Source organism: Ovis canadensis, chromosome 8 (genome assembly GCF_042477335.2).
Source record: "Ovis canadensis isolate MfBH-ARS-UI-01 breed Bighorn chromosome 8, ARS-UI_OviCan_v2, whole genome shotgun sequence".
In the NCBI taxonomy this organism is placed as follows: domain Eukaryota; kingdom Metazoa; phylum Chordata; class Mammalia; order Artiodactyla; family Bovidae; genus Ovis; species Ovis canadensis.
The window spans coordinates 69,040,235-69,058,949 of NC_091252.1; the positions used below are offsets into that span (position 1 = coordinate 69,040,235).

At 40.9% G+C, this 18,715-nt stretch overlaps 1 protein-coding gene across 2 annotated transcripts in view; it reads right to left on the bottom strand.

Annotated features, from left to right (window-relative positions):
• Positions 1 to 18,715, bottom strand: part of SLC18B1 (solute carrier family 18 member B1) — a 34,841-nt gene that overhangs the window by 13,255 nt on the left and 2,871 nt on the right. For both annotated transcript variants that reach the window (XM_069598465.1, XM_069598464.1), the window contains 4 exons: positions 8,344 to 8,439; positions 7,956 to 8,029; positions 7,093 to 7,240; positions 4,355 to 4,511 (listed from right to left, as the gene is read on the bottom strand). In XM_069598465.1, the coding sequence (XP_069454566.1) occupies positions 4,355 to 4,511; positions 7,093 to 7,240; positions 7,956 to 8,029; positions 8,344 to 8,439 (475 nt within the window). The remainder of the gene's footprint in view (positions 1 to 4,354; positions 4,512 to 7,092; positions 7,241 to 7,955; positions 8,030 to 8,343; positions 8,440 to 18,715) is intronic.

Here is an 18,715-nt window from a genome sequence, read left to right on the forward strand (position 1 = left end):
AAAATAACAATGATAAAGGATCAACTTTAATCAATTACATTTATTGTGTATATAGAAGTATTATGGGTCTATGGCATAAGACAAAGTATTATGAAATAAATAGTCCCTTTCTCTGCATGCAAAGTGGGAAAGGGGATTATCACCATAAGAACATACAGGAATGTCCATGAAAATGAACACATCATGAGTTTAGCTAAGCTGTTGAAGAAGCCCAAGTAATGAAAACTTAGGGTGATACCTGTTTCTAGAGACACACAGCAGAATCACCCAGGGAGCTTTTCCAACCTCCTTAAGCAATCTCTCTGCTTCCTCCAATTCTGATACATTCTTCTTGGAGGACATGATTCCATGGTTGACAATGCCTGCCACAGGAAGCTGCTCTGAGAGGTAAGGAAGTGGAGAGGCCTTCAGGTGTGGAGGGACAGGAAGGATGCGGAGCACTGAGGCACTCCTGCCTCAGCATTTAGATCACTGATTGAGAGGGCTCAGGGAAACTTTCCAGAAGAGGTCATACAATTAAGTTTTGAAGGATGAGTCGGAGTCAGATAGAGTGGAAGTGGGAGGCAGTCCAGCTCATATGACTTGCCTGAGAAACCTCTAACAACAGCTTCTAGTGGCTTTCAAGGTAAAGCTCACAATTCATGGATTCAGGCATTTTTCTTAAGAGGACTGTCATCCCTACAGGAGGCTTCCTCAGTGGTTCAGTGGTTAAAAAAAAAAAAAAAATCCACTGGCAACACAGGAGATGCAGGAGATGTGGGTTCGATCCCTGGGTGGGGCAGATCCCCTGGAGGAGAGCATGACAACCCACTCCAGTATTCCTGCCTGGAGTATCCCATGGACAGGGGAGCCTGGCAGGCTACTATCCACAGGGTCTCAAAGAGTGAGACATAACTAAAGGGACTGAGCACCACACACAGGCATCCCCAAAGGGGTGGAAGGAGGGAGTGGTGGGGGGAGGGAGACTCGAGAGGAAGGAGATATGTGCATACTAATGACTAATTCACATTTTTGTATGGCAGAAATCTGCACAACATACTAAAACAATTATCCTCCAGTTAAAAACATAAATTTTAAAAAGTTTAAAAAAAGAGGATTGTCATGTACATGACTGTGTTTTAAAAATATTTCTTCAGGGACTTCCCTGGCAGTCCAATGGTTAAGATTCTGCATTGCACAGCATGGGGCATGGGTTCATCCCTGGTCCCCTGGTCAGGGAACTAAGATCTCACACACCAAACAGCATGGCTGGGGCGGGGGGGGGGGGGGGGGGGGGGGGGCGGGGGGGTGCGACACAGGATTTTTCTTTAGCACAATACAGAAGAGGAGACTTGGCAAGCAGATATAAAGGATAAGAGACAGCAAGGGGCTGAAATTGACTCTTAGTAACCCAAATCCACAGTGTTTATGGGTTTAAAAGGAAAAAAACGAGTGGAGTAGAACTTACAGAATACAAAATTCTGCCAATATCATCAAAATAAAAGGAAATTTAACTTTCCAGCCTTACCTATAAGCTTTCCTAAAACAGTAATTTTTAAAGGTACTCCTTAATCGGAACACCTAAATCTATATTTATACCTTTAACATTATAAATTGTGAGATTAAAAAATATATATATCAGTTTTCCCCATTCCATCTAAATACAAGACCCTTACTTAGATAAACAGAAAGCTTGCCAAACCATTTTGTTCATAAAAACATAGTGGGGCTTAGAAAGCAAAACAAAGCATAGTGGGCCAAACAAAAGCTAGTGGAGGCGATACAATTCCAGCTGAGCTATTTTAAACCGTAAAAGATGATGTTGTGAAAATGCTGCACTCAATATGCCAGCAGATATGGAAAACTCAGCAGTGGCCACAGGACTGGAAAAGGTCAGTTTTCATTCCAATCCCAAAGAAAGGCAATGCCAAAGAATGTTCAAACTACTTCACAATTGCACTCATCTTACACACTAGCAAAGTATTGCTCAAAATTCTCCAAGCCAGGCTTCAATAGTATGTGAACTGAGAAATTCCAGATGTTCAAGCTGAACTTAGAAAAAGGCAGAGGAACCAGAGATCAAATGGTCAACATCTGTTGGATCATAGAAAAAGCAAGAGAATTCCAGAAAAAACATCTGCTTCTGCTTCACTGACTACACTAAAGCATTTAACTGTGTAGATCACAACAAACTGTGGAAAATTCTTAAAGAGAAGGGAATACCAGACCACCTTACTTGCCTCCTGAGAAATCTGTATGCAGGTCAAGAAGCAACAGTTAGAACCAGACATGGAAAAACTGATTGGTTCCAAATTGGGAAAGAAGTACATCAAGGTTGTATATTGTCACCCTGCTTATTTAACTTATATGCAGAGTAATGCCAGGCTGGATGAAGTACAAGCTAGAATCAAGGTTGCATGAGAAATATCAATAACCTCAGATACATAGATGACACCACCCTAATGGCAGAAACTGAAGAGAAAATAAAGAGCCTCTTGAAAGTGAAAGAGGAGAGTTGAGAAAGCTGGCTTAAAATTTAACATTCAAAAAACGAAGATCATGGCATCTTGTCCCATCACTTCATGGCAAATGGATGGGCAAACAATGGAAACAGTGACAGATTTTATTTTTTTAGGCTCCAAAGCCACTGCAGATGGTGACTGCGGCCATGAAATTAAAAGATGCTTGCTCCTTGGAAGAAAAGCTATGACCAACCTAGATAGTGTATTAAAAAGCAGATGCATTATTTTACTGACAAAGGTCCATATAGTGAAAGCTATGGTTTTTCCAGTAGTCATGTATGGATGTGAGAGCTAGACCATAAAGAAGGCTGAACAATGAAAAATTGATGCTTTCAAGCTGTAGTGTTGGAGAAGACTCTTGAGAGTCCCCTGGACTGCAAGGAGATCAAACCAGTCAATCTTAAAGGAAATCTATCCTAAATATTCATTCAAAGGACTGTTGTTGAAGCTGAAGCTCCAATTCTTTGGCCACCTGATTTGAAGAGCTGACTCATTTGAAAAGACTCTTATGCTGGGAAAGACTGAAGGCAGGAGGAGAAGGGGTCGACAGAGGATGAGATGATTGGATGGCATTGCTGACTCAATAGACAAGAGTTTGAGCAAGCTCCAGGAGATAGCCTGACATGCTGCAGTCCATGGGATTGCAAAAAGTCAGATATGACTGAGCAAATGAACAACAACTAGAGCTTTAAGTTAAAGATGCAGGAAAAGTTTAATTGAGGAATAACAGGAACAAAGAGAAGTAAGTACCAAGTAACTAGGCTGACAGTGATTCGAGGGGCTTCAAAAGATACCATGTTGTGAGAGTGAGGGGCAGAGATGAGGAGAGCAGGCCAGGACTCAAAGAATTACTGATGCTGGGGCAAGTCCAGCGCTTAATCACCGAAGTTCTAAATGCCACATTCCACAATTAACTAGTAAGCCATCTTTTTCCCCTACATGATGTTATTGATAAAGAGTAAACAGAACCCTTTCCCCTACTGCAAGAGAATCTGACCTGGTGTCAGTCTCTTAGTTAATAGCCAAGTGTTCACCTGTGAACCCAACAGAAGGCCAGTCCGGGATGCCTGACTACAGAAACAACCATCAATATGCACAGAAAGATGACAGGCTCTCCTCCAGCTCTCCAGCTAACTTGGTGGTTGTGTCGCAGCAGGAATCTGATAATGGTAAAATGCCAACTCCCATTACTCAGCAATCTGGCTTATAATGAAAGTCATCCCTGACTGGTAAATTTCATCTGTACAGAAGGAACTATAAACTAACCATCAATACTCGATGCTTTGTGCCTCCCTGAGCTTGGGGACTCTTGTACCCAGAATGTGCCTCATGGAGACCCTGGCAGCTGTGCCTACGGCGTTGTTATGGGATAGGTTGACTCCTATGGAGCATGAAGCTTCAGAGCCAAGATGATTCCCATTACTGCCTGATGTGGCCCAGAGTCCTCACACTTGAGCTGTGCTGCACACACAGCTACAAGAAACCTGCGGAAGGAAGGTCTAACTTTGTCCTCCTGTCACAGTGCCTTGTAATGGAAACATTCTTTACATTAAAAGATGTAAAGAATCTTTAATTTAGAATTCAGGAAGATATCTGGTGGGCATTGCATATGTTTTATGATAAGAAATTTAATATTTGCTAGTTCTATAAGTCAGAAAGAATTTATGACAATTTATATAAACTAATTGCCTATCGTAACATTTCTGAAAAAAGAATTGATTCTTTCGCATACACTACAAATCTATTAGTGGTTATATAAAATGAAAGAGTGTATATGTTACACTGGTCTCCTACAAAGGCATAAAAATACTTAAATTTAAGATTCTTAAAATGAACAATAAATGAGATCTTACCATAATTGGGTAAAATATACATGTTGAGGGGAACCATCAGCAGAACTATGCATCCCAGAAAAATGAAAGGCACCTCATAGCCAAAGGACTGATACAAAAAGCCACCCAAAGGAGGCCCCAGCACTAGTCCCAGTCCAGAGAAAGTCTCAAGACTTCCCTAAAAATGGGAAAACAAAAGAAATTGAGTTAATATGTTTCATTTGAAAAATGAACAAAGCTTTAATGGAAAGTTCTGAAAAAAATTCTATCCACTTTACAATTTATACACACACCACCCACACACATCCAAGACAGACCAAAAATTTAAACATGCACATTGAAATGATAAAAGTACTAGAAAAAGAAAATATAGAGTTTTTTCCTAATCCTTACAGTGAAGCAAATTTTCTAATTATGGCATAAAACCTCAGAAGACACAAAAGAAGACTGATAACTCTGGTTACATGAAAATATGAAAAACTATGGACAGCAAAAAAAAAAAAAACAAAAAAGACAAACGAAGACTGGGGAAAAAGTACTGACAAAAGACTAATTTCCCAAAAGTACCATGACAGCAACTATTAATGCATGAGACAAATCAGCAGTACTGTGGGAAAATGGGCAAATGTTATAGTCTGTTCACACATAAAATGAAAACAACTCATGCTAATGTGAACTGACCAGCTCTAACTTGCAGGACAGCAAAGCCCTACTCCAAACATGTTCAGCCACAAAACCTTGTTTTACAGAGCATGTCAACCAACTAGCATCTTTCTGAACCCCTTCTGAAAAATATACTTTTTGGAAATGGAAATAGTATATCTGTTACAGTGGCCAGCATGGCATGACAAATTGCTTAGAACCTATAGTGAATTTATCCAGATATACAATACATACACAGATATATGTACTTACATTAACTGTATAAATATATATGGGTATATACTTAATAAAAGTGTGCATATTTATATTTATACAGCAAATAGTTTACCTGATGGTCAAAACTTTCAAACTGTAGTATTAATATGGGTAAATGAGGGAACATGGTACTGAGCTGATTAGATCTGAGGTCTCTGAAAGTGAAAGAAAGAAAGAAAAGAAAGTGAAAGAAAGAAAGAAAAGAAAGTGAAAGAAAGAAAGAAAAGAAAGTGAAAGAAAGAAAGAAAAGAAAGTGAAAGAAAGAAAGAAAAGAAAGTGAAGTCACTCAGTCGTGTCCGACTCTTTGCGACATCATGGACTGTAGCTTACCAGGCTTCTCCGTCCATGGGATTCTCCAGGCAAGAATACTGGAGTGGGTTACCATTTCCTTCTCCAGGGGATCTTCCCAACCCAGGGATCGAACCCAGGTCTCCTGCATTGGAGGAAGACGCTTTAACCTCTGAGCCACCAGGGAAGCTGAGGGTGGTGCCTATTTTCATATACAAACCAGGAGTCCTTCAGGAATGCCTGGGTCCAGAGGAGAGAATGCAGCCGCTAAAAGCTGGGACAAGAATCTGCTATGTCACTAATACTCCATGTCAAGGCATCTGGGCAATATATGAGAATGTTTGTCAATATGATGCTACCAGGCTCTGGATTTTTATGGTAAAGTAAGTTGGAGAAGACTCTTGAGAGTCCTTTGGACTGCAAGGAGATCCAACCAGTCCATCATAAAGGAGATCAGTCCTGAGTGTTCATTGGAAGGACTGATGCTGAGGCTGAAACTCCAATACTCTGGCCACCTCATGCGAAGAGTTGACTCATTGGAAAAGACCCTGATGCTGGGAGGGATTGGGGGCAGGAGGAGAAGGGGACGACAGAGGATGAGATGGCTGGATGGCATCACTGACTCGATGCACATGAGTTTGGGTGAACTCCAGGAGTTGGTGATGGACAGGGAGGCCTGGCGTGCTGCAATTCATGGGGTCGCAAAGAGTCGGACAGGACTGAGCAACTGAACTGAACTGAACTGAAGTCCATCCTCAGACCCACTGCACAGAAGCACATAAGGAATTCGAGACAATCTCTAAGATCCTTTCCATGACTCTGGGAAAAGTGCAAGCAGGACTGTAGTATAAATCTGCTTCAGGCAGCCCAGCCACAATCTAGGCTAGAGAGAGATAGCAAACATTACTAAGGAGGTTTTTTTTTTAAGAGGTTAAAAAAGAGTCTTTAGTTTTGCCCATTTAGGGGCTTGTAAGCCCAGGAAAAGCACCTAAGTAAGACTAAGGGTACATTTATTGACAGCCTGCTGCTGAAAGTAGAAACTGTTACAACCTCACCAGAGCCATGACAGGCTCAGAGAGGTGCACTAGGCCAAAAATAATCCCTGAGTCATGCTTCCCCATGCTTCTGGGGCTTCCGGGGATGATAACTCTGGCCAATCAGAGGGATAATAACTGGCCAATCAGTAAATACCAGGAAACCCCTGCAGCCAATCAACCCTTGCCAACTCCCTGTTTTTGTTCTAAACTTATAAATACTGCTGTACATCTGGGCTCCGGGCTCTTGTTCTACTCCACTGTGTTGGATGTGACAGGAGCTCTGGCTCGAGCTAGCAATAAACCCCTTTATGCTTTTGCATTGCTGTGGATGTCTTATTCTCTCAGTTTTGGGGACTCGGACACTGGGCATAGCAGAAACTGGGGTAAAAGGTAACAAACACAGAGAGTAGAAAAAAAGCAGGTCTAGAAGAATGGGCCCCAGCTTTGGCTTGAAAGGTCAAGCAAACATTTTAGCTACACTAAAAGGAAAATAGGAAAAGTGTATAAGATACTTACCAGTACTGTAGCCACATTGTTTGGAAAAGCCTTGGCAAGAATAGAAGACGACGCAGTTATTGCTGCCTCGAAACTGATTGCATCAGTTATTCTCAGCAGAAAACACATAGCAATAAACACTGCTCCTTCTGGAACTTGGTCCAAGAGACTAAAAAAGAATAAGACAATCCTCAAATGCCAAATTGATTTTATTTAACTGTACTCACTGAAAACAGTAACACTTCAATCATAGTTATTAAAATAAGCCACTTTAGAATATGAATTCTTAAGAGTTTCTATGTTATATTTTTAGTAGGAGGAATTCGAGTCATAATAACAGCCTCATTGCCCTTTTCTACTGACATATTTGATGTCTTAAATAATAATACTTAGTAGGCCTTTAAGAAATGTAGAGTCAATCTAACAAGAAGCTATGCAGAAAGACTTAGATTTAGGTCTTCCCCAAGCAAAAAAAAAAAAAAAGCAAAATCAGGAACCCGAGAAAGATGTCTGATAACATTATCTTAACATTACATTCTGATCTTCTTTAGCTGATTGTTTAGACAAGAAACTCACTTTTTTGCTTAAGCCAAAAAAATTTGTGACTCAGAAAACTGTGTGAAGTTTCTGTCACTCAAGTCACAGAAGTCCTAAAGAACAGATTCAGCAGCCAACTTAATGGTAATCCCCTAGAGGATTTTTTTCTTAAGATCAATGTCATTCATTTCATTCTCCACACCATCCAATGCCCTTCACCATTATTCATATGCCAGGCATTTGATAATCAATGGTAATGATTGATTTAAAGAAAACATTAACATTTTAAACTGAAGATAAATTAGGAAATCTGTTCAGGCTCCCAAACATATCAGAACATGACTTACCCAAAGAGAACTGTAACTGCTCCTGAGACAAACATTCCTACTACAAACATAAATTTTGCTCCAATCTGTACAAGCTATAATAAATGTCAAAGAAAAGTGGTAAATTGATGACTGCTACAAGTCTATAGTGACATAAACAAGTCCACTGTAACAGGAAACAGAAGATTTGGGGAATATATATACAGTTAACAAAACATAATTCTTTAGTGGAATGACAACATGCATTCTTACAAACACGGAAGAAGTTAAAAATCAATCAACCATAAGAATGGAACTGTCAACTGAAGCACAGTTCATAACATAAGATGCTGGTTATTTCTGCACCAGTGGAAATTTTAGACTTGTAATTAGAATAACTCATTACACCATTAAAAAAATTAATACTTACATATTTTCCAAATACCAAAGATGCCAGAAAGTCAAACAAAGCATAACATCCAAAGATCATACCAATAACTGTATTGCTGGCTCCTTTCTTTTCAGCCTTTAAAAAAAAAACACCAGAAAAGAAAAAGTTGGAAAGATAAATTAGCAACAGTATGGGAAAAAATGGAGCTACTAGATCAGAGGATCATCCTCCTGTAACCGTTATCTGTAAAGCAATTTCAAAGATTATTATTTCAGAATAAACAGGCCAAGAAGGGAAAGGAAACGGTAGTAAAACTTAGTTCTCTGACATGAAAATAATTCACTCACTTAACTTTATGATCTTGAGAAAAAAGAGCAAAACTGGAGGTACCACACCTCTTGATTCTGAAAATAGATTACAAAGGTGTAGTAATTAAAACAGTACAATACTGGCCTAAAAACAGACATATGGATCAAAGGAACAGAACAGAGAGCTCAGAAATAAACCTAAACAAACATGGTCAATTCATCTTCCATGAGGGTGCCAAGAACACACAATGGGGAAGAGATATTCTCTTCAACAAACAATGTCGGAAAAACTGGACATCCACATGCTAAGGAATGAAACTGGATCCCTATCTTATAGCACTCACAAACTAAACTCAAAGCAAACTAGACTTAAACATAAAATCTGAAACTGTTAAAACTTTTTGAAGAAAATGGTGGACGGGGGGCTTCTAAAAAATTATTTTTATTTGAGTATAGTTGATTTACAATGTTGTGTTAGTTCACTGTACAGAAAAGTAAATCAGTTATACACATGTCTACTCTTACTTAGATTATTTTCCCATATAGGTCATGACATTGATCTTGGCAATGATTTCTTGTATTTGACACCAAAAACCTAAGCAAGAAGACAAATCAAACAAATGGAATTACACTAAACTAAAAATCTTCACAGCAAAGAAAACGATTAACAGAGTGAAAAGGCAATCTACAGAATAGGAGAAAGCAATTTGTAAACCATCTCCATATAAGTAGCTAATATCCAAAATATGTAAGACTCTCCTACAATTCAATAATCTATTAATAAAAAACCACCACAAAGAACATGACGTAAAAATGAGAAAAGGATTTCAACAGACATTTCTCTAAAAAAGAGACATACAAACTGCCACCAGGTATAAGAAAAGCTGCTCAAGATCAGTAATCATCAGGGAAATGCAAATTAAAGTCATAATGAGATATCATCTCACACCAGTTAGGATAGAGAGAAATAATTGAAAGCACAGAAGATAACAAGTGTTGATGACAAGGTGAAGAAATCAGAACCCTTATACACTGTTGGCAGGAATGCAGAATGGTGCAGCCTCTATGGAAAACAATATGGAGGATCCCCAAAACATTAAAAACAGAACTACCATATAATCCAACAATTCCTCTTCTGTGTATATACCCAGAAGAATTGAGAGCAGCATCTCAGAGATATTTGCAATCCCATGCTCACTGTGGCACCAGCTAAGATAATACAGAAACAACTAAGAAATAGCTAAGATAATATAGAAATAACCCAAATGTCCGTCGACAGATGAATGGACAAAGAAAATGTGGTATATACATAACACAAAATATTATTCATCTCAAAAATAAGGAAATCTTGGCATCTGCAACAATATGGATGAATCTTGAAGAAATGACGCTAAACGAAGTAAGCCTTCATAGAGGAACAAACACTGCATGATTCCGCTTGTATCAAGTATCTACAATAGCCAAATTCATAAAAGCAGAGACAGAATGGTGGTTGTCAGGGACTTTGGGAAGGGGGCAGTGAGGAATTATAGCTCTTTAGATATAAATTTTCTGTTAAACTCATGTTATGTTCTCACCACAAAAAGAAGAAGAAAAAAAAAAGTCCACAAGAAAACCTAAGGGATTTTTTGGAGGTGCTGAATAAGTTTAGTATTTTGATTGCAGTGATGACATCATAGATGGTGTGCATATTTCCAAACTCATCAATATACATATATTAAATAAGTGTAAATTTTTGTATAACAATGATACCTCAGTGAAGTCTGCCCTCAACCAAAATAAGAATTGTTAGCTTTAGCAGGCCAAAATCAGAATTAGAGTATAAACAAAACAAAAAGCCTTGGTGTAGGAAATGTAAGCTCTGCATCTCCTGTAGAACTAAGCCAACAGTTGATCTTGAAATGCTTTCTTTTTGGTATCTTTGAGTTCATAGAAAATATACTTATTGGTCTCTGCCCCCAGTTTTTGGCATAGAACTCTGACTATCCTTGTAACTTCCTTAGTGATAAGAGCCCTAGGAGTAATAATGTTCTAATATTTGGTCTTTGACCCTGGTTCCTGACACCAAGCGCCTAGTTCCTTGGCATCTCCTGGGTGACTCTTGGTGATTCCTGCTTGGGGATTAGTCACCAGAAAGACCAAGCCATGATTAGAAGCTTAGAGCTTTTGGTCCCACACCCCATTCTCCAGAGAGGGCTGGAAACTGATTAAGTTGCCTATGTGATTAAGTCCGCATAAAAATCCCTAAGGTGTGGGATTTGGGGACCTCTGGGCTCGGTGAACACATGGAGGATCTGGGAATGTGGCTCACCTGCACGGGATGTGGGGGCTGCCACATACCTCCCGTTCTGTATCTCTTCCATCTACAAGCCCAGCTATATACTTTATCACATCCTTTTATAATAGTGTTAAGCAAGTGTTTCCCTGAGTTGTGGAAGCCATTCCAGCAAGTAACTGAATCCTAGCTGGAGAAGTGGGAGGGTCACTCTGTCTTGCCTAAAGTTTTACCTATAAGTTCAAAGGATTTGCTAACAGAAGAAACCATTCATTACACACAAATAAATAATTTCTATTTTTATAGATTTGACTTAATTTCAACATGCAGTCATTAAAAAAAAAAAAGAAATAGAAACGAGAGACAGAACTAATAGACAATACACCAACAACCTACATCCAGACTTGAACAGATCTGGCAAGTCTCTTGTTAATAGCAATCTGGAGTCACAATGGGAAAGGGTCCTGAGTGGTGTGTCCACCCCATGGGTGAGACTTCAAATTGTGGTTAGGGGGCTTCCACTTATAATCCCAGGCCTCAAACTGATATCATCATCAGTTTGCATGCAAAGCTGCAGCTCTGGTTTTGGGGTTCTTTTTTAACGTCTATACTGCCAGTTTGTTTCGCTTTGTGAATCATAGGGTTTTGTTAGACCCCAGGGATTGGCCAGATTTTCAGAGGCTCAAGAATTCCAAGACCCACTCCTTTTCTTATCTAAGCACTAGCTGTGCTTGCAGGCAGGATCCGCGGTGTCCAGGCAGGTCAGAAGTAAGTCAGAGGCCCACTCTCCTGCTTCTGAAGCCTGAACAAGGTTTCCTCCATTTTAATTTCCCTAACACATGGGAGGGCTTCCCAAGTGGTGCTAATGGTAAAGAACCCGCCTGCTAATGCAGGAGACAAGAGGCACAGGTTCAATCCCTGGGTAGGGAAGATCCCTTGGAGCAGCACATGGCAACCCACTCTAGTATTCTTGCGTGGAGAATCCCACGGACAGAGGAGCCTGGCGGGCTATAGTTTATAGGGTCACAAAGAGTTGGACATGACTGAAGAAGCTTCACACACACACACACACACACACACACACACACACACATACACACACAACACATGGGAACCTGTAACTTGTAGCCAAGTTGGACAGAAGTTGGGGGTAACATGGAGACCTACTACTTGCAATTGGCATCTGAAGCGGAGGGCAGTCTTGTGGGACTGAGCTCTTAACTTGTGGGGTCTGGGCTAATACAGACCAGTGTCAGAACTGAATTGAATGGTAGGACATCCAACTGGTGTCACAGAGAATTGCTTGGTGTGGGGAAAGGACCTACACATCTGGTGTCAAATGTGTTGTGAGTGTGGTAGCAGTGTGAGCATAAAGGTGAAACCCAAGGGAGGAAGCTTTTCCAACTCAATGTCACATTTAGTTACAGGATCAAATGCCACTAAAAAACCCCCCCAAAATCCCAAACAACCACTTTACTTTGCTGGTTAAAAAAATCTAACAGAAAGTTCCTTAAGCTAGTACATGAGTCATCCCAAGGACCGTTCAAACCATTCAGTTCTCTGTTTCTGATACCAACTACCTAACAGTTCGCAGAAGATAAAATTTCCTTTCCTGACATCAATGACACAGATGAAAGAAGCTCCCTCTCCTCCCAACATGCTGCTGAAACATCTGGAGTAATTTGTCGCCCATCAATGGTTCCTATGATTGTTTATAGACTACTCTATCATGGCTCCCAAATTTGCTACAGGTGGTGCTGGTGCTGGTGCTTTAATCAGTAAGTCATGTCTGACTCTTATGACCCCATGGACTGTAGCCTGCCAGGCTCCTCTATCTATGGGATTCTCCAGGCAAGAATACTGGAGTGGGCTGCCATTACATTCTCCAATTGCTATAGAGGATACAGTGCTTATTCTAAAACTACTTCTTTTGAACTTCAAATGCTACTATTAGTTGTGTTGTACAACTGAATAGACAGAAGTTTGAAAACCTTTCTAAAACCTTGGAATTATGGTGGATCCTTAGATCAGGTTCTAGGTATAACCATTTAAGGGGTTAAAATATGAGTTTAATTTTTTAAGATAAGACTGGCAACTTGGCAAACCATGAAGCACTAAGTCTGAAACACACATCTGTCCTCTCGGGCAGTCAGTGGTCATTTATCCAGCACCTTCTATGCATCACACAGGAGCCAGCAGTGAATATAGTTAGAAGATGTGACTTAGATTCATCCTTTCCCAGAGCTTCAGCTCTTCCACAAATCACTCTACTCTGAATACAGAAATGTGTGTGTACACACATACTCCCTTTACAATCTGTCATCCACAACAGTCTTAATTATATTTATTTATCTTTTCACTCTAACTACAATTTAAAGATAAAAAATAAGTTTATCACTTCCTATAGGAAGTTATGATAATCATTCAATCTTTGTCTTTAAAAAAATATATTCTTACATGTGTTTCTAAATAAATCCTACATTTTGCAAAGCATCATATCACAGGAATCCAGATGGGTGAACTCTATCTTTTTCTAATTTGGGCCCTATCACATGGCTTGTGAAACTTCCAGACCAGGGATTGAACCTGTACCCCCTGCAGTGGAAGCACAGTCTTAACTCTTAGACCACCAGGGAAGTCCAGGTGAACTCTACTTTTCTTGCTAAACTACACGAAGGAAAGCCCCTCTCACCCTGGGAAGCACGTCCTACCCTTGAAGTGCAGTCCCTAAGTGCCTGGTTGTGGGAGAGAGTGGAGAAGTTGAAGCTAAAGCATTCTCGAGACTGCTTGGGTGGGATTTCGGCCCATAATTTGATGAGACTCAGGATTAACTATTTCCATCACTAATCATCATACGAGATAATGGTATAGAGAAAAGAGAGCTCTCACTATGAAAAATGTCTTCACTGGCATCCTAGCCAAAGGTTATGCTGTATGTAGACAGGAACATGGATTCCATGTTTCTACCACATCAAGCGTCACAGGGTGCCAGGGGGCTCACTGTGTCCCTCAAACTTCTTATGCTGATGTCCTAACTCTCAGTACTTCAGCTGCTGTTGTTGTTGAGTCACTAAGTCATGCCTGACTTTTTGTGACCTCATGGACTGCAACATGCCAGGCTTCCCTGTCCTTCACTATTTTTTGGAGTTTGCTCAAACTCACGTCCATTGAGACAGTGATGCCATCCAACCATCTCATCCTCTGTCACCCTCCTCTCTTCCTGCCTTCAATCTTTCCCAGCATCAGGGTCTTTTCCAGTGAGTCAGTTCTTTGCATCAGGTGGCCAAAGTATTAGAGCTTCAGCTTCAGCATCAGTTCTTTCAATGAATATTCAGGATTGATCTCCTTTAGGATTGACTGGTTTGATCTCCTCGCTGTCCCAGGGATTCTCAAGAGTCTTCTCCAGCACCACAGTTCAAAAGCATCAATTCTTTGGCACTCAGCCTTCTTTATGGTCTAAATTTCACATCTGCACATGACTACTGGAAAAGCCATAGCTTTGACTATATGGACCTTTGTTGGCAAAGTGGTATCTCTGCTATAATACACTGTCTAGGTTTCTCATAGCAACTTAGAAGGTGACCTTATTTGGAGAGAAAGTCTTTGCGGGAGTAACCAGTTGAAAGAGGTCACGAAGGGTGGAGTCTAACCCAGTAATACTCGTATCTTTGTAAAAAGGGGAAGTGTCTTCAGAGAGGCACGTGTAGAGGGAAGATGATGTGAGAAGACACAGGGAGAAGTTGCCCACCTACAAGCCAAAGAGAGAAGCCTGGGACAGATCCTCTCCTCATAGCCCTCAGAAGGAACTGACCCTACCAATGACAATGATTTTGGACTTCAGGGCCGTGAGACAATACATTTCTGTTGTCCCCAGTCTGTGGTACTTTGTTATAGCAGCCCTAATCACATAGAATAGGTAACTCAAAGGGAAGGTGTTATCAAAGGGGTCAATTAAGATGTGGAAACAAGAACTTCCCCGGTGGTCCAGTGGTTAAGACTCCATGTTCCCAATGGAAGAGGCACAGGTTCGATCCCTGGTCAGGGAACTAAGATCCCAGTGGCCGAGATGTGGCCGAAAAAAAAGATGTAGAAAGAACATTCATAGGTCAAATTATATCCATGTCGTTTGCTTAATAGATCTGAAAGTTATTTAGTTCTCAAGTCTGGCTGAGACTATATAGTAACTATATAGTAGTTACAGCAACTAACATTTATTGGCCCCTCATTATGAGCCATGCTGATCTATATGGTTTCAAACAAGTAAGGGATGTACTTTTAGCTGGCCCCCTTTTATAGATGAGGACACAGACTTGCAAAAGTTACTTGTGTCCTGGTCATAGCAGTCCTACCAGTTTCCATCTTGCACAGGTTCCCACATTCTCTGTGAAAGCGGGATGGGGACTTAGCACGTTCTAGAATCACACACCACAGCAGCAACTGAATACTGCTTTTGACATGCGGATCCTACTGCATGTTAGGATGGCAAGAACGGTTGTCAAAAACAATAGTTTATTCATTATCCTCTGCCCAAGGAGGAGGGGGCCAGAAAAAGGATGAGTAGAAACATTAATTCTATACCACAAGTTAAGAAGAAGAACCTTGTTTTTCCTTGACCTAATTAGCTTGTTAACAAGAAGCATGATGGGGCTTCCCCAGTGGCTCAGTGGTAAAGAAACGGTCTGCCAATGCAGGAGATGAGGGTTCAATCCCCGGGTCAGGAGGATTCCCTGGAGGAGGAAATGGTAACCCACTCCAGTATTCTTGCTTGGGAAATCCCATGGACAGAGGAGCCTGGCAAGCTACAATCCATGGGATTGCACTGAGTCGGGCACAACTTAGCAACTAAACACAAACAAAACAGTAATGAATAACAGAATACATAGGGGGAAGAGCAAGTTTTGCCAGTGTGTTTGTCAACTCTAATGCTTTTATTAAAAATGAAAAAGAAGAGCTCACTCTTCATGTCTATGCCTTTTAAAGTTAGAATGCTCTCTCTCCCGCCTCTTGCAAGCAAAAAACTAAATCAAACGCTTAAGGAAAAAGAAAGAAAGCACACACCCACAGCCTGCTTTTCCTGTCTGTATTTCACTGCTGCTAAGTTGCCTCAGTCATGTCCCCAGGCTCCCCCATCCCTGGGATTCTCCAGGCAAGAACACTGCAGTGGGTTGCCAATTCCTTCTCCAATGCATGAAAGTGAAAAGTGAAAGTGAAATCGCTCAGTTGTGTCCAACTCCTAGCAACCCCATGGACTGCAGCCTACCAGACTCCTCTGTCCATGGGATTTTCCAGACAAGAGTACTGGAGTGGGTTGCCATTGCCTTCTCCACTGTATTTCACTAAGAAAAATCTTAACTGGTTACTCTCACTGAGTTCCAGCTAAATCGGACATGTTCTTCTATCTAGCTGGCCACTACTCCCGTTCTTCTCTGTCTTAATTCCACAGCTTCCATTCCTCATTTTCTTTCCCCCAAATCCATATCTGTCCAGTCTAATCTGTCTTGCCCAAATATCTCTGATGACTTCTCACTGACATCTTTGATCTGCATAGAAGGACCCTTGCTTGCATTTGAGCACCAACCTGCCTTTTCAGATCCTCAGTTGCCATGGACCTTACTGCACCCAGACACAAGCCCCACCATTGTCCATGGTTCCCTAAGAACGTGCTATTTACCTTGCTAATTTCATGACTGTCTCCTGTGAGTTTCTAGCCTAGAGGACACTTGCCTCTCTTGTTCACCTTGGGAACTAACATTTCTTAAGACTCACCTTGGGCTTACCCTGCCAAGTCCCTTTCAGTATTACTCCTTCTCTCCTTCCCTCCCACATCTGTCAGCCTCACTCATCGCAAAATTAACCAGTCCCTTCCCTAGAGTCTCCTTAAACCTTGGACATCCTCTTCAAGGAGATTCAAATACTCTGCAACTTTCTTTTCATACTTTTTCCCTCCCAGTGGACAGATGAGAGAGGGACATTTTCCTGATTTTTTTCCAGCCCTAATACATCCAATACCTAGCACACTCTAGGGTGGGAAATAGTTAAACATCCCACTCCCATTTAGTAAACAGAACCGAACTGGGCCAGTCACTTAACTTTGGGGTCTGTTTCTTCATTTGCAATAGGATGGGATTCTGACTATTCTGCCTATCTTACAGAGTTGCTCCAGAAACCAAATGGAATAAACATGTTGGGAAGTACACTGAAAACTAAAAAGAACTTAATGGGCAGAGGGTTGCACTACTGTTCTTTTAGCAGAGAAGCCATGTTTATCGTCTTTTGTAGCACACAGAAGGAAGGACCACACGTTATCAAAGAAGTCAGAGAACTGGGAAGGACCCCTGCATCATGAGCTGAGGCTTTCAAAGAGGGCATGAAGCAGAACACACAGGCATATTGTGTACACCCAGCCAAGACAGTGTCATTTCCTCCATACTACACCTCACCAACCTCCAGATTCCAGGTGGATTCTCCAGGGGTTATTTCTTTGTGTCTGTGCCAATATCCATAGACCCGAACATCACATAAAATGCTATAATTAGAAGGACTTATGGACCTAACAGAAGCAGAAGATATTAAGAAGAGGTGGCAAGAATACACGGAAGAACTGTACAAAAAAGATCTTCACGACCCAGATAATCATGATGATGTGGTCACTAATCTAGAGCCAGACATCTTGGAATGTGAAGTCAAGTGGGCCTTAGAAAGCATCACTACAAACAAAGCTAGTGGAGGTGATGGAATTCCAGTTGAGCTCTTTCAAATCCTGAAAGATGATGCTGTGAAAGTGCTGCACTCAATATGCCAGCAAATTTGGAAAACTCAGCAGTGGCCACAGGACTGGAAAAGGTCAGTTTTCATTCCAATCCCAAAGAAAGGCAATGCCAAAGAATGCTCAAACTACAGCACAATTGCACTCATCTCACATGCTAGTAAAGTAATGCTCAAAATTCTCCAAGCCAGGCTTCAGCAATATGTGAACCATGAACTCCCTGATGTTCAAGCTGGTTTTAGAAAAGGCAGAGGAACCAGAGATCAAATTGCCAATATCCGCTGGATCATCGAAAAAGCAAGAGAGTTCGAGAAAAACATCTATTTCTGCTTTATTGACTATGCCAAAGCCTTTGACTGTATGGATCATAAGAAACTGTGGAAAATTCTGAAAGAGATGGGAATACCAGACTACCTGACCTGCCTCTTGAGAAATCTGTATGCAGGTCAGGAAGTAACAGTTAGAACTGGACATGGAACAACAGACTGGTTCCAAATAGGAAAAGGAGTACTTCAAGGCTGTATATTGTCACCCTGCTTATTTAACTTATATGCAGAGTACATCATGAGAAACGCTGGACTGGAAGAAACACAAGCTGGAATCAAGATTGCCGGGAGAAATATCAATAACCTCAGATATGCAGATGACACCACCCTTATGGCAGAAAGTGAAGAGGAGCTAAAAAGCCTCTTGATGAAAGTGAAAGAGGAGAGTGAAAAAGTTGGCTTAAAGCTCAACATTCAGAAAACGAAGATCATGGCATCCGGTCCCATCACTTCATGGGAGATAGATGGGGAAACAGTAAAAACAGTGTCAGACTTTATTTTTGGGGGCTCCAAAATCACTGCAGATGGTGACTGCAGCCATGAAATTAAAAGACACTTACTCCTTGGAAGAAAAGTTATGACCAACCTAGATAGTATATTCAACAGCAGAGACATTACTTTGCCGACTAAGGTCCATTTAGTCAAGACTATGGTTTTTCCTGTGGTCATGTATGGATGTGAGAGTTGGACTGTGAAGAAGGCTGAGCACCGAAGAATTGATGCATTTGAACTGTGG